The sequence below is a fragment of the Larus michahellis genome, chromosome 3 (assembly GCF_964199755.1).
Source record: "Larus michahellis chromosome 3, bLarMic1.1, whole genome shotgun sequence".
NCBI classification, from domain to species: Eukaryota; Metazoa; Chordata; class Aves; order Charadriiformes; family Laridae; genus Larus; species Larus michahellis.
Genome location: NC_133898.1, coordinates 92,097,480 through 92,116,720, shown reverse-complemented (window position 1 = coordinate 92,116,720; position 19,241 = coordinate 92,097,480). Strand labels below are relative to the sequence as shown.

Sequence of the window (19,241 nt, the reverse complement as noted above, 5' to 3'; positions counted from 1 at the left end):
TCAAGTTTTCTGTTCTTTTACAGATGTTTTCAACTCATTATCTAAAATTATCTCTCAAAGCAATACTTTTTGGCCTCATCCTCCTTTGCTTAAAATCAATAGGAGTTCTGCCATTATTTCAAATGACACTGGATCGGGACGTTGAGATTAGCTATTAGCGTTCTCAAGCTTTAGCCAAACATTGATTATTCTGAGATAATAAGGCTTTCAGTACTTATTGCACATAAATAATTGACTGCAAAGCCTCTCCTATTCTAAAACCATAGTGTAAAGAGGGTTCACTAATACATATTTTTTTTCGTTTTTGAAGGGATTAATATTACAGACGATGGCACTTCAGAAATATGTGCAATAATCATTATTTCACCAAAGCTAAGTAAAATTGTGCCCCTGAAGAAAAACAGTAAGATTATAAGGAATACATATACTTTTCCCCCCTTTTTTACTGTAACTTGTCAAGGTCAAAATGTTTAATCATTTCATGTTATTAGGCAACTTATGGTACTAACAGGATGATGGCTTCTGTTTAGCTCTGGTTTCATGCTTCTTTTTGGAATAGGTTTATTTGAAATCCAATTCCTTTGAGCAAAGTTAGAATAGATAATATTACAACTGTCACAGCATTGTGGAACAGCAAACAAAATGTCATTAATGTGTAGGTTTGACCTCAAGGGCTTTAGAGATTGTATTTCAATATTCTTTTCCTCTACTTTTAATTAATAAAAGTAACTACACCTCATATAATGGCTAAACCAGCTCACAAGGTCAGGAAGGACTATTCTTGTTACATATAACATTGCTCAGTTGAAGTAACCAAGTTTGTTAGACTCCTGAAACATTAAGTGCTTATTATCAGACAGAGGTAAAACACTAGACTAGATAGACTACTGATGTAACTGATTATGTCAATGAATACGTTCCTGCACCATAAAGGTAGCCCATGAGAGATAGGTAATGCAGCCTTACTTTAAATATATTTCAGTATTTAGCTTTTTTTATGGAAAAAAAAATAAATTACCATATGAATGGATCATTGCATGTCAGGTTTAGATCTGATAAATAGCCATGTAAGAGTGAAATGTATACTTCCAGTGCAGCTAAAACAAAGAAGCTTGATCAATAATGCAGGACATCTCATTTATACAATTAGCAATTTCAGCAACTCTCATTATCTAATAAAGAAATAATTGTTCAGACAATTAGCTATTATCTTTCTCTAGCTCCAAATCTGAACACTTTCATATGCTCGCTGTATCACCTCTTCTATTAGTACAGATTTCTATTATGAATTGCTTTCACATTTCATAGAACTGCATTTCTTGCTTTTTACACATGAAAGCAGAAAAAAACGCTGAAGTTCATCAAATTCCAATCAAATCACGGCAAACAAGAATGAGCCAACAGTGCCGATAATAAAAAAAAACGCACTGACATAGAAACGTAGCTGAAAAACGGAATCTGAAGAAAACAGCTTATTTCTATCACATTACCAAGAGCCTTGTTACCAGCCTGCTGTTACCCTCTCTACTGTCACTGCACAGAGAAACCTGGCTGCCACGTCATTCAGCTCAATAACTCATTCACCGTACTTATGATCTGTATTGCAGCAGCAACTAAGAAACCCAAACCGTGACCAAGCAGTCGCGGGCCCGCACGGCATGGCCTGAGATAGCAGCAGATGGGTCGCAACGATCCAGAGTATCTCATTATGCTCCTGTGCACGAGAGCCATGAAGAGATGGTTCTTCGCCCCGGAGAACTCATCAACTTGTGCTCGGTTTGCAGGAGTCGAGTAATTCCCCCAAACTCCTCCTGTTCCATCCAACTGGGAATTTTTCTGAAGGCATCAGATCTCAAACTGATGTTCTGGGCTTCACCGAAATTTCCAGACAATGTTCTAGGTCTCCGTAGTGCGACAGGTCCGTTCCCACACTGACAGCGGTCTCTTCTGACCTGCACATCTAAGCAATCCCCTCACACAGCCACCTGCCCCTCTGGAGGAACTGTGCATAGCATATGTTTCATATTTGCCAGAGACTTTCAGAGCAACGAATGAAGGGAATTATACATGGTATTTGGTTATCAGTGTGACTCAGTGCATGAAAAATGGGCTACTGCGTTATAATTAATGCCATACAGGAAAGTAAAGCAGGCCAATATTGCCCACCCCCATACAGTTACCTTTCAGACATAAAAAGGACTTATATTTACATAATAACACTTCAACATAGATCTTAACGTGTTTTGAAAGCTAGATATTAAGAGTTGATTTCCCCCATCGTTGAAATTTAGCCACTCTCAAGAGGCAGAACAGAGGCTATTTGCTGCCAGCAACGTTACAGGTTGTGCTCAGAGGACCAGCAATGAATCACAGTAATATCTCAAATTTAAGCTAAATGTCTATCCAAGTAGACTGTAAAGGTCTAAGCTGTAAATGTGGGGGGAGGGAGAGGGGAAGGAAGGAGGTCCGAAAACCAGTAAAAATTTAAAAGATGCTATTTTATATTATTTTGTGGTCCAGGCTATTTCTTAAGCTACGATTAGATTATAAAATGGAAGAGCTGAGAAGGGACTAAATAAAATCTCCTAGTTCAAATGGTCTAGATGGTGCACGTGTCCTCTTTCCAGATACGAGAAACACAGTGGGGAATGCTTCAGGGGACTGCTCCCTGCTTCAACACTCAGAAGTGATTTTATTCATGCAAACTTCTGTGTGCGCTTCAAGAGCAACCTGTCGAGAAGTACAGATCTTTGATATTTTACCCTTGCACAAGGACACAGAAGGAGAAAAGATACCACAGTGGGATTCAATTCCCCCAACTTTAGACATCTGCAGCACAGATGGCAAATGTCTAAGCTGGTTGCTCTGGCTACCTCTATAGTCAGTGGGAAGAAACAGGCATTTTCAGGGTGCAGTTCACCTAATCTATATTAGCACCCTCCTTAGAATGAAATAAGTGATGCTCAACAATTGCTTATTTCGCTCCACTGCGTATGGACAGAGCCAAGAAAACTGGCTTAGACAGTGATATCAATTTTTTAGAGGTCTGCATTTGACCAGATGAATCCAGCCCAAAGCATCTTTCATTTTACAGCTAATAAGCAAGGAATAGGTATCATCATGCTTTTTTTTATACTTGGACAATCTGAGGTCCACACTGTTTGCCAAGTTCTCTGTAACTTCCTACAGCCAATCCAGGAGGCTAAGAAGGGGAGGAAGGTAAGAATTGATCTTATCTATTAATTGCCTCCTATATTCTTTCCCTTTGCCTGTGCTCATCTGTCATCTCGTCTTATTTGGTATTTAGCTTGAAAATTAGCTTGAAAATGTAGCTTGAAAAACTATTTTTATCCATGACTAGGGCTCCTAGAGAGTGTAACTATTACAGACCAACACTCAGCTTGCTTGATACTAAGAAGGGAACGCACCACATCGTTTTAAAGGACTGTGCTGCAAGTGTTGCTGCTGTGATAATAGTAAGTGGACTTTCAGAAGCATAATCACCTTCCCAGAGCTATTTCTAGGTAGGGATGAGCACACAGAGACCTACAGCCTGATAGAGAAGCCCACAGACTAACACAAAACACACTCAACAGTACTTGTTTTGATTTCACAGAAATACATGTTGAGGTCCTTTGGCTTTTAGAGTCTTTGGTACAGGTGGATACTCAGAGACTGGTGAAAACCCATGCTGGTAAGTGCCACACAAGATCCTGCAAGCAAACCCTCAGCTTCAACTTCAGGGTGCTGATGTCTTTTTCAGCAGTGCACTACACACTACTTCAAGAAGGCAGCCTGAGCTTTTGGCTAGCAAGCTAATAAAAACACTTCAGTGCCACCATTCGTTAACTGACTGCATTTATTCCTGGGAAAACCCATTAGAGATTTTTGGTAATTTTTAAACATTTAAAATGCCGTATCTAAATGTTAGATGGGAAATTCAGAGATAGCTTTACTACTTCTATTGACTTGTACCAAATAGTACCATGTAAAGTATCACTAGGTAACAAATGTTAATATTTGATATGCCTTATCAAGCTTAAACATGCATTTTTTTATTTTAAACAGAGCTTCACCGCAGCACTGAAGCAGGCAGAGCGCACTGGCCAGTGAAACCAGATTTGGTGCTTTTAGATATGCTGCAGAACTTGGCAATACAACTGATTCATTACAGCAAATAAGGTCATGAGTTTGCTATTGATTTATTGGTTTAAAGGGTTGTGTGTGTGAAATCAGCTCACTCTGACAGGGAAAAGTAAAGCTCAGTGCCAACGTCTTTGTGTTTTAACAGTTTCCTGGCTGTCTGCTTTAGCTCTTCCACCAACGTTGCTTTAATGTGCAGCGAAACAGAGGAAGCAACGTCCTTGGAAACATTTTCAGCCCTGATACCCATAGTAGTGTGCTTTAAAAAGCTGTATTAAGTGAATCATGAATTAGGACTCAAAGATATATCATCAGTAGTCCTCAGAGCACAACTTATAGGATTGCTCTGTGCAAACAAGACAGGGAACGTAGTGAGCGATGGGTTCAGTTTCCTAGGGTGTACAAGAGAGTCCTCCGTGCCTGCCTTCAATTTACGTTAGAGTTACTGATGCTGCTGTCTGCTAACCACTGCTAGGTCACAAGATATCTGGGTGGTGGTCTAGAAAATGTTTGCAAGAAGTTTAAATCCTATCCACATGCTTCCCCTCCCACTCAAACAAATCCTACATATAAAGTTGCAATCAGTACCATCTACAAATGAGGAATGAGCAAGCACTAACCACGGAGAAAGTGATTCATCAGTCTAGCAAATTAAAGTCTCACAAAATAAAATTGAATGCAGATGAAAGAGTGGGGAAGAGAAATGAGAAAAAAAAGCAGGCATGGATATGAACTGATACTTTCATTATTTACCATATGTGATGTGTATCTTTGAGAGTATCGCTACACATGTTCTGCAAAATTTACTCGAATAAGCCTGAGATTTGTCTGATCGAAGGCAGGCAACTGCAATGCCACATAGACACCTAAGCTGACCGTCTACATTCCCTCAGAATCAGAAGAGAAAAAAGGCATTTTTAGACCTATTTTTGTCAACTATTTCAGGACAAGATAAACTGACCACTGTCCTTGGTTATAAGGGGAACCTAGACAACTATCTCAGATGTAGGCATCTACTGCTGCACTGCAGATTCTTACATTTGGCCAGAAAAAGCTCACAGCAAGCCCCAAAAGCCCAAAACCTCACTTTTTAGCAGCCTGACTAAATCTACCCTATCTATTTCCTATTTCAACCACTACAGCTTTTCTCAGAGCATCACTACAGATACTGAGGTTCTGAAAGCAGGTTAAAAACAGCCAAGGAGGTTATCAACGCAGGATCTAGAGGCATTCTGCAGGCACTGACCGGTGCCAGGACATCCACCAGTGTGGTATGGCCCCATAGGAACACACCAGCTCAGTCCCAAAAGACGTAGGGACACAGCAGCGTGCTGCCACATCTGAGTTACTAAGCTCAGCTGAGAAGCGAGGCTTGTCACTAGAGTCACAGAGACATCCCAGTGCAACCGTATTGCTCCTGTACCCAGGAGCAGCACAGCTTAGGTGCCTCTGCAGGTGCTTCCCTGCTTGGCGTGGACCTCGCCAGATCAATCTGCCCGAGGCCAAAGACAAGACTCGGTGCTTGAGGTGAGGCTGGCACACACCTTAGTTTAATACCTCGGCATGCAACTCGCTCGCGTCCAGCAGTGACTATGCTCACCTCTCCTCTCCCTCCCCACCAACATGCTCTCTCTGATCCTGGTACGCAGAGAGAGAGAGAATTTTCAACAACAAGAAGGCACTCAAATACAATTCAGGGCAGGGGACCACACCGGGTCCCCAGTTGAGCAGACTGTAGTTGTTTGCAGAGCAGCCACTGGTGCGAAGTCTCATTAACTTTGGTAATGTAGCAAGTCCCAGTGATTTCAGAAGCATTTAATCATGTACTTACACGTTGGCTGAGCAGGGGTGTACATAAGCACACATGCTTGCTGATTACAACAATTTTTTTGACACTAAGCACACACGCTGCAGAATGGTATCGGGATTGTCAAGTACAAGCTTAGAGAGCCCAGCCCTTCATCCCATGATACTTACGGGAAAAAAAAACCCAACAACATAGTGGGCTGTGACAAAACTCACCGGGAATGTTCTGAGAATTAGCTGAAGTGATGTTTGAATCATTGATGATCGTTTTCAAGAAACAGGAGCAAGCAAGGAAGGTTCAAACCCTAGAAAAGTGTAAATGCAATTTTAAAAAGAGAGGATAGAGGACTTGAAGCATTTTATACCTGTCAACCTAACTTTTATCCCTTGAAACCAAACAAATTATTAAATAAAGAATTTGTAAATACCTGGAAGATCATGATAATTATTAAAAAACAGTTGAAATGGGTTTGTCATGAAAAGAATTGTATCAATTGACGCTAATCTCCTTCTCTGACAGGATAATTGCTCTAGCAAATAAGTGCAAACAGCAGATATGATGCATCTTGACAGTGACGAGCTTTTGACATTGTCCCACACAGTATTTTCCTAAGTAAGCCACGACAGTGCATTCCAGAGGCAATTAGCAAGCCAGTAGGTGCACAACATTTGAAAAATTGTTCTCAAAGCCAGTAGGTGCACAACATTTGAAAAATTGTTCTCAAAGTGCAGTAATTGATGGTTTGCTGTCAGATCTGGGAATGTTTCTCTGGAGAAGAGCCACAGGACTTCGTCCTGGGGCCAGTTTTACTCCCCATATGCATTTATAGCCTGGGCAATGGCAGATGGGTGCACTGACACAGTTTGGTGGTGACATAAAGTTGGGGAAAGTGGCAAAGTGCTTTGAAGGATGGAAATAGCAGTAAAAACAGGCCTCAAAAAATTAAGAAGCAGACTAAAATCAACCAAAATCCAAAACAGGCAATGCTCTGGAAAGAGAAACCTAATGAGGGAAGTTAAATATAGAATAGGAAACGTCTGCATAGGCAGAAAACAATGTGGGAGATCACAAACTAAAGAGTCAACAATGTAAGAGATGACACAAAGAGTAATTATTCCACTTTACTCAGCTCTGGCAAAGTCCCAGCTAGCATAGTACTGGGTTTGGCGTTGGTCACTGTACTCCAAGAAAGATAATGGCAGTCCACCAGCGTGGACGTACGACAGCAAGAAGAGTTCAGGGAATACCAACTGAGGAAAGCTGAAGGAACAGAGTTTATGTGGCTTAGAAATACAGCAGTAAATTGAGAAATGAAAAGATCAAGGTGGAACATTATAGCAGCACTCCAAAATGTAGAAAGCGGCCATAAAAGATTTGGTGGCCATTGTTCCACCGTGACAACTAGAGGAAGGACAAAGATCAGACGAATTTGCAGCAGAGACTTAAGTCGGGTATTATGAATCCATTCAAACAGTTAGGATTGCGATGCATTGAAACAGGCTATTTCAGAGATTGTGAAATCTTCCCTCCAGAACTCCTCATCCTAATTCTTTTGAAATAGCACATAGCAACTTTGTATGATTAATAAGAATACTAAAGGTGTACGTGGCCATCAGTGAGTTTGAAAGGTCTGTTTGGTCTCTGTAAGCCAAAAGTTACTCAACTCCTAATAACTCTACATCATTGCAACTCCACATCGCAACGATTCAAGGTTTCTGTAAGCACGGGCTTGAATGGCAACAGGCTCAGACCTACATTTTTCCTGACACAATGCTGTGTCAGGAATGCGCGTCTCAGATCTTTTAATGTAACATAATTTAATGCAGTTTTTGTATTTGAATAGTATGCATAAATCAGAGAAAAAAAAAAAAGAACTGCTATCTCACTGTAAGAAGAGAGCTACTAAACTGTGTGTCCTAGACAAAGGAAATATTTTTCAAGTGGTTTGCCTCAGGGGGGATTTAACAGAGGAAGTTAATGCATTCCAGCAAGAATCTCCATCACTATAATACCAGTGGATTAATTGTAAGTAAAGCTAAAGCTGTGAGTGAGGAAAATTTGCAGCATAGGGAATGTTGATGAAAAGTGTGGGATGGCTGTTGAAGATAAATACATAATGTGAAATGAATTTTATTTTAAAATGGTTATTTTTTTTTCAGCATTTTGTTATTCCCATGACTAACTCTCAGCTATAAGAATGAGCTTTTCATTTTATTCCAAGAAATCATTATTGAATCAAGAATTCACTACATTTCAATCTTTTCATTTTCACTGCAGTGGTTTCTTTCTCTGTGCAATGATTTTATCATCTGATTGCAATCAATATTGCTGTAACAGGCTGTACATGTAGTTCATCATCAGTCAGAGAATGGTGAGGGATTACAGAGCATTTATACTACCCATGCCTAAAATCCATCCCTCTACCTCCTCCTCCTGCCCTTTGCAGGCTGTACCCTTTTTTCCTTCTGTTGACAATGGGATCTGTATTACACCAAAGGTTTTCAGTATTAATTTGCTGGAAAATTAAATGAAATATTCTTTTTTAAAATAAATACGTTGCTGTAAAACATACTCTTGAGAAGTATTTTATGCTTTATCAGAGCAAAGAGCTGTGTGACACTGCTAAGTAATAAACTGATTATAAAATAGCTAAATCTCAAAGAATCAGGGATACAGAATGCAGATCAACATGAAAAACAAAACCTTCTTTTAACTGACCTCACATCTACCAGCAAATTCTTCCTTTACCTCTTAGCAGGATATTCACAGCTGTTATTTTAAATAAACTCTCTCCTCACCCTCCCCGAGTTGTTCACAAGAACTGCCCTATCCTGATGCCCAATCACTTTTTTCTGTGCTCATGAAAAAGATCCAGTTCTTAGACACAACATAACAACAAAAAGAAGCGTTTCCGTGAAATCCTCCTAATTTTAATGCCTATCTTGTCAAATGGGGAAGGGAATGAAGAAAAGAGTGCAATGATGTGAAAACATATCCATCTCCAGGACACCCTTTCTTTTAATAATTTTTTAAAGTACAGCTAGAACACTGTTAGATTCTCTTAGTGAGAATAAAACTATTGAGGATTCAGGCAGTGTGCACTGGGAAGTGAGCTAAGGAAAATGGTAAACAGAAAAGACAACTGGAGAGGTAGAAAGGTACCATTAATCGCAGGTAATAGTACCGTGGTTTGTATTAAATTATGTAAAATGAGAACAGAACCACTCCCTTGCTTTTAAGATAGCTCTGAAACTATTTTGTAAGATTCCCTTTTGAGAAAACAGCTCAAGCCATGACCCAGGCTGTATTTTCAAATGTGCTGTCCTCCCTCATCATTAATTTGCTCCCTCTGGAACCGAAAGATTTTCCACGCAATCCGAAAATGGACGTTGCAAAAACTGTCTCCTTTCCTCCTCCCAGCTCACGCAGAAGACAACCTACAAACCACACTCTGCCCAGCTGTTTTTCTTCTTGCTGACAGACATTCAGACCACTTTGATTACTGAGTAATATACAGGTCTACATCAGTGATTTTGAATACTGGTGAAAATGGCCCCAGACTTGACAGAAGCCAGAAGTGTCATTAAGAAAGATGTGACTGCATGAGATAAATTTTCTTTCCCCTTTTGGAGTTCACATTTCATTTGCAATCAGTTTTCATGACCAGATCTCCTTGCACAAATCTACCATTTTACTGTTTTCTTGAAGTGTCTTTTGTAATGTTGTGGAGGAACATGTAAGTGCCTTAGAAATAGCCCTATTTATTGTCTAACATGATAACTATGTCTGTTTTGACATAGTCAGCAATCAGTTAACACCAGTTTTTCTTCACACGGTACCATCCTTTAGCTTAAAAAGCTTTTGTCCTAACTGATGCCTACTTCTAGTGTTTCTACTTCTTTTCACCTTTTGTTTCACTAAGCCAAATGAACCATTTTTATTCTCCTGAGAAAACAGATTCTCCATTTTACTGATCATCCTTTGAGTCCTTCTCTGTACCTCCTGCAGTGCGCTCTCATCTTTTCTGAATAACAGCGACCAGAATCGCGCAAATTGTTTCAGATGAGACCAATGTTTTTAACTGCAGTATCTAATGGAAATAAGTGACCTGGCATGTTGTGTGATTTTAGTAACTTTTTTTTGCAGCTGGATCACATCTATGACTTGCCCATCATCAACTAATACAATGAGCACTTCCTACCCGCTGTCACTTCCAAATAATGAGGCTCCCCCCCTAGCAGAAAGTACTGCTATCGGTCTCCTTGCATGTTGTGTTATTCAAATTAATACATTCTATTATTTAGGTTCTCAAGGTCATCCAGTCTTGATCCCTCTCATATTGAAAGTGTCTCACTATTTTGTGTCATCAGCACATTTCATTATTACAGCTTATATTTTTGTACCTACATCAGTAATGGAAATTTCTGGCTGAATAAAGATCTTCTGATGTTTCAGATGGGTATGCAATAGGTTTTTTGCTTTCATCTCAAATGTGGAAACCTTCATTTTCATATCTTCTTTCTCATTAGCCCTGCTTTAATTTCCTTTGTAAGGAAACTCAGCTGGGCTTCTGACAATTCTCACTTTATTCTTACCCTTCTTAATATTTTTCAAGCAATCATTTTGTTCCATTCCTTTCAAGCTTCTGATTGTTCCCAATAATCCTTTTGAAGTGGCTATTTATCCAGCTGAGACTGACTGTCCCTCTTGTTTGAGATACGAATTCCAGATACTTTCTTGCAGAGAGACTTGACAGATGCCAAGCCTTCTCCACATGCAAGTCTTCAACTACCTAGATGCGGTTGTCATCACTAACTCATTCCCTTAATTTCTCAAAATTTGACCTTTGAAATTAAGAACCTTAGTTATCACAGAATCACAGAATGGTTCGGGTTGGAAGGGACCTTAAAGATCATCTAGGTCCAACCCCCCTGCCATGGCCAGAGACACCTCACACTAGACCAGGCTGCTCAAAGTCCCCCAGGGATGGGGCATACACAACTTCCCTGGGCAACCTATTCCAGTGCCTCACCACCCTCACAGTAAAGAATTTCTTCCTGATATCCAATCTAAATCTACCGTCTTTCAGTTTGAAAGACGGTAGATTTAGAGTGCTCCAAGGGGTGTTTTTCCCCTAATAACCTCATGAAAACTACTTCTCTCCAGACTTGAACTCAAACATCTCTACCATGTCTTCACGCTCTCTATCAGAAGTTCTTTGCCTCAACATTGACTCTAACAAAGTTCTACTTTACCTTTCCTATTGCTGTTCATTTCATTAATATCCATCACACTGCAAATTCTAACCCTCCATCAATCCCCTTTGTCTCCCAAACACCATGAGTGTTTTAGTATTTGTGTGTTCCTGTCCTAATTTCTATTCTGTCGTATCTTATCCCTAAAAGATCTAGTTCTGTTGCCAGGGCTGCAATGATACACAAACCTCACAGTTTTTTCTTTCTAACATGACATTCTCCCTGGAAGAGTTAACAGTCCTCCTCCCAGTTATCAGCTACATACAGTCTAAGCAACACTCATTATTCCACCCTTTTCTCTTTGCTGTCCACCATCCTAACCTCTGGCACTCCTCTTGCTATTGTCTTGATTTTCTTCTTGCAGCACCTAAAAAGCAGCAGTGGGACATCACATAACTTGTTTCTTTTTTAAAACCTATTTCAAACAACTAATAGGTATTGTGTCCAGTTTTGTGCACCTCAATACGACAGAGATATTGAGGTGCTGAAGCGAGTGCAGAGGAGGGCAACGAAGCTGGTGAAGGGCCTGGAGAATAAATCTTATGAGGAGTGATTGAAGGAGCTGGGACTGTTTAGTTTGAGGAAGAGGAGGCTGAGGGGAGACCTCATCACTCTCTACAACTACTTGAAAGGACATTGTGGAGAGGTTGGTGCTGGTCTCTTCTCACAGGTAATTAGCGATAGAACAAGAGGGAATGGGTTCAAGCTGCAGCAGGGTAGGTTTAGGCTGGACATTAGGAAAAAATTCTTCACAGAAAGAGTGGTCAGACACTGGAACAGGCTGCCCAGGGAGGTGGTGGAGTCACCATCCCTGAATGCTTTTAAGAGCCATTTAAATGTGGTGTTGGGGGCAGTGTAGGGGAGAACTTTGTAGAGTGGTGTTGATGGTTGGACTCGATGATCCCAAGGGTCTTTTCCAACCTAAATGATTCTATGATTCTAAATAAGCCACACACAGGGGAGCTTAGATTGTGAAGACTCTTTTTTGTCTCATGCATTTCTAGCCAGCCCCAGCATCCCAAAACATGCAACCAGAGTATCTGAAGAGCCATAGGATATGACTCCTCTTAATGACAGTTTTATTTAAGATGTGAGAATCGAAGTGTGGAACTAGGAAAACACCACACTGTGGAAATACTGAGTCAGTCAAGGAAGTGACAAGAGCAAGAGAGCGGGGAAGAGCGTATCTGAATCCCAAAGGAATTTTTGATTATGAGGAATCTTTACTGACACAAGCCCTTATCTTAAATCTTTATTTCTAGCACACCCTAGTAATAAGGCTGTCAATTCCTCTTAACAAGAAATTCCATCTTTGTACTGGTGTAAAACTCAGGTCCTTCCCCTTTTTCTGTTCCTTCTCACAGTCTCCCTCCTCTTTTTATTCCTTGGACTGTTTTGGTTGGGTTTGGGGTTTCCCCCCCACCCCCTTCATGGGATCCATTGTCCTTCCCCATGCACACATTTTCCTCCTCTGCTTCTTTCTTCTCTGTATTTTCCAGTACAGCAAATGCCTTCCTTGAATATATTTCCCCTGCAATAGTCAGCCTTCTCTCTCTCATATTCGCATTCTTTTACCATCGGACAGTGCCCCACAAGTCCATGGAGAAAACAGGTACCCGAAAAGCCTGTCTTCTCTGTGCAATCTCTTTCTCTCCTGTCACTGTCAGGCAGCAGTTCTCTTCCATGAGCTCTACCACAGTGTAGTTTCTGTCAGGATTCAAACACAGGATGAGTATCACAGCTTTGTGGTCATGCCCAGCATTTTCCTTGTCCTCGGGACACCGCCACGCTTGCCTCAGTAGCTGTCATCATATTCTCACTGTGGTCAAACAAGAAAAAATAACTCCTCCCTTATTCACTGCTGTTTGTGGTTGTTTCCTTCTACTTACTAACACCTTCCTTGGTCTCTTAAGCATAAGCTTAGCAATTAGCTGCCTATGAACTGTGATTAAAGACAGGAATCCTCCCTTGCACAAGGGCCCTGGAGGCCTAAGTGCAAGTCTTCTTCCGGGTAGGACAGCTGAAGGACAAGCTCCTTCCACTTGATCCTGATGAGAACAAAACAAACAACCCTTACTCTACCATCCCCAAGTGCTAACCTTTTGCATGAGCAAGAAACTCATGCTCCACATTTCTCCTTCCTTCCTGGCCTGGGCTCAATTCAGAAAACCCTCTAGGCAAGGAGAAAACAAGACAGCAAGCTGAAACAAGGTCAGATTACGAATATGAATTTGGCTATTGTGGTTTACCCTTAAGTGAAAATAATTACAAATAGCACAATATAGGGCTGAAAGAGTTATCCAGAGGAGAAGCTATTTCAGGTCCTACAGATAAATTAAGTGATTGAGAAAGAATAAACAGGTCTTTGTGCAGTTGTTTCTAGTATTTGCATCACTCATTAGTACTGGTGTTATAGGCAGTTTAGTAGAGGAATACATGCAAACCAGCAGATTTTTCTGGTACTACATTAAGCCTTAAATGGGAAAGCTGAAAGTTTTCTCTTCTTCTGCTTGGAACAGAATGGGTTTCACGCACTGTAAAAATCAGGAACTTAAAAGGTTTCATGCTTACAGTGTCAAACAAGGTATTTACTTGGTTACTTGTATGGGAAACTAGAAACATACCACTTTGAGTTCACTGCTATGACATGAAATGTGGTAATTTTTGAACCAGATCCCCAGGTCTGTCTCCAAAATGTTGCCTATTCAATATCGTCACTGTGAATGTCTACACTTGCAGACTAACGTTTCTGCAGTCTCAGAAAAACCTCTTTACTTTCCAGCTCCAATTTAATGTTCATTCCATCATACGCCTCAGCTTTCAACAGTACACAAGAAATGGGTAGCGCCACTTTTCCTTGGTGACAAAGAAAGAGAATATAATCATCAAATCGGTCCAATGGTCAAACAAGCTAAGTTAGCATGTGTAGGATGTCACATTAAACCTTGGTCCGAGCAAGACTGACTGACATACTGAGGAGTCTGCGGCTACAGTCTCTTCCAGACAAAAAGTATATTACATCTGATTTAAGTGAGTGACAAATACCACATTCCTCATTTTCCAAATGATGCGAAGTGTCCAGCTTAACGCAGCGCACCTTGTCTTACTGCTGCCTAAGAGAAATCATCCAGTCCTGACAGGCAGTGCTCTCACTGCAGTAAAACATTTCCTCCTCACTTCCTCGATGAACATTGGCAACGCGAAGAGCGTGAAGTCATCAACCTGTGTCAACCTACACAGCCTAGAAGACTGCAGAACATGTATCCGTGCCAATTCAGTGCCCATCAGGTTCATCTTTTCCTTCTCATCAAATTCAATGCCTCAGGCCAATCTCCAATATTTGTGGCAGGTCAAAGAGTCTCCACAGCTTCTCAGGCAGAGGCAGGGGATGTCAATGCCCATTACTGGAGCAGAGGACATTACTGGTGTACAAGAGGGAGCTCGGCCCAGCACCAGGACCACGTGGGCAGCAAAGTCCTCCAGAACCTCCAGATCTCAATTGCTTCACTTTAAGAGTAGAGCCATACTTCTCACTTCCAGTTACAATAAAAACTGGACGATGCAGTTATGAAGATGATGACAACTCCGGGGCATCCTTGAGCTAACACACCCCGCTGCTTCCTGTGGAGGAGGAAAGAGCAACCTCCAAAAATGCTACAGTGTCGGTTAGTGCCATGCCACATCCTCAGGTGGAATCAGGGAAAACATAACCGGTTCACGCCCCGGGGGAGGGCCGCAGCCTCACTCCACACGATGATGGCTGGCGAGGAGGCCGCGGCTCTAGCTGAACTGGGCCACAAGCTGCTGCCCCCTTCAGAGCTCGAGGAACAGCGGCGAGGGCCTCCCCACCGAAGACCTTGGGCAGCAGCCTGAGGACAGTAGAGCCGCCACCACCGGCCCTGGCCACTCCCGCCATTTGCCGCCAAAAACCCGTCGGCGGGAGGGCGGGGAAAGGCCGTCACGTGGCCGCCGGGCTCGTGGTGTGGCGTCACGTGACGCGGGGAGGCAACGCCTACCCCCCCTCCCACCCTACCGCCCTCACTCCCCCTCCCCCGACCCCGGGCCGGCCCATTCCTGCGCCGCGGGGGGACGGAGAGCGCGCGCGCACACACCCCACCTCCGCCCGTCCCCCCCCGCCCCCCTCCGTCTTCCCCGGCACGTGACCCCTCCCCGGAACGTGGCATTGTGTAATCACGTGACCTGGAAACGGAGCGCGCGAGGCGGGGGGGGGGGGCCGGGACGCGGAGCGGGGGGGGCTGCGTACGCGACGGAGCGGGGTGCGAAGATGGCGGACGAGGAGGCCGAGCAGGAGAGCGGTAGCCTCGGCGGCGACCTGCTAGAGCTGCGGCGCCTGCGGGAGCGGCTGGTGGAGCTGGAGACGGGGCTGCGGGAGAGCCCCGAGCCGGCGGTGCAGGCGGCCACCGAGTACTGCAAGCAGCTCTGCCAGGTCAGGCCGCCTCTTCCCTTCCCCTACACCCCCCCGCTCCCGCCCGCGCTCTCCCCTCCCCCGCGGGGTGTGTGTGTGCTTGCGCCCGGCTGAGGAGGGCGAAGAGAGCCGGGGGGCCGGGCGGGAGCAGCGCCGCCCCTGCCGGGGCGCCCCGGGGTGTGTGTGTTTTGGGGGGGGAACCGGGGCCAACGGGCCCGGTGCCGCGGTTGGCCCGGGGCGGGGGGGGGGGACGAAGCTGGGAGTTAGTGCTGCGGGCCGGGCCGGGCGATGGACGCCGCCACCGCCGCTCATTGTGGGCTGAGATGAGGCGCCCCCCCCGCCCCACCTCCACCCTCCGCCGCTCCGGCCGGGCCTGTAATCCCCTTCCCCCGCCTCTCCTTCTCCTCCCCCCCCAACTCTCCCCGGCGGCCGCCCCGGTTCTCGCGGTCTCTAGGCCCCTTTGTTGTGCTCTGCGGCTCGGCTTATCGAAGGGCCCTTTGTTCCTGGCGGTGGCGGACCGAGGGCCCCCCCTCTCTCCCCGTCCCTCCGGCATCCCCCCTCTCCCCTGGAGACGAACGGGGGGAGACGGCGGTCTGGGAGAGGGGGGGCTCCGCTGCTCCGCCGAGGGGCCGGGGAGGATCTGAAAGTCCGTGCCGGTTCCCCTCTGCGCGGGGCTCCTGCTCCTGTGCCCGAGTAACCCCCTCCCTTTCCCCTCTCCCTTCCCTATCTCGTACCCTAGAGGGATAGCGGAGTTCTTTGCCATCCTGGGAAAGAGAAGGCGGTGAAGCGGTGGTGGACTATTAACTAAGTCGCCAGCGATGGTGGCAGGTCCGTGGGTCTGCGATGCTGCTCACCGTTTTCTCTCCCTGTCAAGGGAGGGCAATCCCACCTCGGGAGAGGGCTCCTGAGCTGGCAGTGCTCGGAGCACCATTGTGTGCTGTTGTTCTGGCCATGACTGCCGTCGGGTAAAGGCCTGCTTTCCTAGGGCTTGGGCTGGCGCTAAAGCCAGGGGTGTTTGCAGGTGTTTCTTCTGAACCAGTGATCCTGCTGAGTATCCCTTTCTAAACAAACTTCGTGGTGCTAGCTCTCCAGTTAAAAACAAACCGCTCCATTTTAGTCACGTATGTGTCTATACATTGCCCTGATTTCTCTTACGTGTCCTTTCTCAGATAGCATTAGGTATGACACAGTGTATAAAACAATTTTAGGCCGTAGAAATGCACAGAAACCACTAAGTCTGTAGCTTTACTGTGGGTTTAATAGTCTGTCTGGTAAAAGTGGGAATGTTTGTTTTACACATTACTGTCACCCATTCAAGGAACACAGGCAGATTTTTAAAAGGTGGAACTGATAAGAGTGAATTCACATGGTGGGTTTGAATTGTGTTTTATTTGTGGTTTTGTATCTCTTCTCTTAAAGAGTTGATTCCTGGTGGTAGCCATTGTAGCTACATGTCTGTCACTTCTGGATTAAACCGGGTTCTACTCTTTGCTAACCAGGGAGATTCACTACTAAATATTTTAAGCTTATTCCTTTCTCATATTTTATTTCATATATACAGGAGTTGTATTTCAGGTTCTTTTTCTTCAGTCAGAATTTATCATATTGTATTTGGGTAGAATGTCCATGTAGAGGTACAGAAACAAGATTGGTTTATATTGGTTTGGATCACTGTGTTCTCAGTCTATTTAATCTTTGTGCCTGCTTTCTTAAATTCATGCAGCAGGAGGTGGAAGTCTGGCTTTCCTGGCTCCGGCTCGACTTCTGACTTGTGAATGAGCTGTTCATTGAACTGAAGTAGTTGGGTAGGTGGGAATGAAGACACCATCCTTGACATGTACAGAGTAGATTATTGGTGTCTAACGTACATTTATCACTGAAGTTGTGGCTCTGTGTGCTTACTGAGTGGCTTCAGTAGTTGATTGATTTAAAGCTTAAAAAAAATTAATATTATTTTAATGGCAGTTGCAAAAGTCCATTATAAGCCCCAAGTTTACTAATTTTCTTAAACATATGCCTGAACAAAACAGTGGTGTAGAAACTGACTTAAATCCATGCTGTTTTGAAATGAGTTACTGTCCCTTCCATACCAAGATTTCTAGGAAGGCTGTATCTGTTCTTGCAGGCTGAAGACTGATATATAACAGAGAGTTGAGACATGCCATATTCAATATTGAAAGAGCATGCTTTTCAGATTTTAAACTGAAGTCTAAACGATGCTTAATGTATTACATAGTGTTGTTGTTTGGTTATTTTTTATACTGTTTCAACAGGGATTTTTTTTAAATCTGTTCACCTGAGCTGGTGGTGCCAAAATACTTATTCAGCCTCTTCCACAGTTTTAATCCTTTATTTGGGCTAACACAAAATAGCATTCATTATTCAGATAGTGGGCTTAGCTACTTGGCTTGTGCTGCATGACAGAGGTTATAGAAAATTCATGTAATAGTAAAAGCCGTCTCAGAAATCTCTTTTCAATAACAGTTTAAAGGCATCTGCCATGATTTCTAGAATAAAGTCTTTGAATATATATGTATCAAAGAATATATATGTATGAAAACTTAAGAGTCTTATTTATATCTTAAGTCTGGAAGTGTGGTGCTGAAGAAATATTTTAGCATTTATCTCAGTATGATTTCACCTGCTTTTTTTTTGCACCCATGCTTAGTTTTTAGGCATGAAATAACTACACAGAACTTGGAAAGTCTTGTGTCCTTATTTCATTTGGCCAGCAACCACATGGCTTGTTGCCATAAATCAACTTTTTTTTTTAATGAAGTGGGTAGCATAATGTTTGAGAAATAAGCACATTTTCATACTGAAGGAAGATAGAGCATTAGAGCATTGAAAGATCCTTAGGTTCAAAGGCAAATAAGGGATTTAAGTATTCTACTCTCATTAAATTAAGCGGGAGTTGTACGACCAGATCCCTTATCTGCTTTTGAAAAATCTCAATTTGAACTATTTCAATGTTTGTAATCCAACAGTGTAGAACAACTGTTACAAACATAGAAAAACAAGACCTCTTGTACCTTGACAGAAAATAATACTATAGAACTGTTCTCTTGTGAGAGTGAAGTTTACTTTGATGTATTTTATATGCAGTGTTTCATTAGCTATAAATATTTTTGTGGTTTTGCTGCTGATTGCATTGTGAAATGATGCAATTATTCTTAAATTTTAAGGGGATTATAGACTAGACCTTAATCCTGTATGATATCTGTGTGAATGTAGTTGTGTTCTCCCTTGTCAGTATGCAATAGAGAGTATTATGTTTAATTGTTATCAAGTAAATTCACATCCATACGGATATATGTAAAATGACTTTTTAATTGTGATTCATGCTCTTTCTGTTGCAATTTGGTAATTAGCAAATCCGTGACAAACAGTTATGTTGTCACAAACAATATGTGTGCAGACTGGGGCAGACAAAGCAAGTATCTTCAGCTGTAGTGACTGAAAATTGAAAGTGTGAATTTTGCAAGAATTCAGAATGGTCCAAAGAAAGATTGCTGTTGCTGTCACCATGCAGTGGCTGATTAGATTATTTTCCAACTTTGTTCTTAAAGGTGATCTGTTGATTGTATTCAGTTAGAGAAGACCAGAATGC

At 42.9% G+C, this 19,241-nt stretch overlaps 2 protein-coding genes across 4 annotated transcripts in view; one reads left to right on the top strand and one right to left on the bottom strand.

The window, feature by feature from the left end:
- The window catches only part of CGA (glycoprotein hormones, alpha polypeptide), a 31,461-nt gene extending 14,980 nt beyond the window's left edge, over window positions 1-16,481 (bottom strand). Inside the window, exons 1-2 of one of the 2 annotated variants that reach the window (XM_074581210.1) lie at window positions 16,366-16,481; window positions 6,166-6,254 (exon numbers count right to left, since the gene is read on the bottom strand). The gene's annotated coding sequence lies outside the window, so the exon portion shown is untranslated. Of the gene's footprint in view, window positions 1-6,165; window positions 6,255-15,405; window positions 15,518-16,365 lie in introns of those variants that run through there. The other variant, XM_074581211.1, reaches the window with a different exon arrangement.
- The window catches only part of ZNF292 (zinc finger protein 292), a 54,064-nt gene continuing 50,173 nt past the window's right edge, over window positions 15,351-19,241 (top strand). For both annotated transcript variants that reach the window (XM_074581205.1, XM_074581207.1), the window contains exon 1: window positions 15,351-15,652. In XM_074581205.1, the coding sequence (XP_074437306.1) occupies window positions 15,491-15,652 (162 nt within the window). In that variant the 5' untranslated portion in view covers window positions 15,351-15,490. The remainder of the gene's footprint in view (window positions 15,653-19,241) is intronic.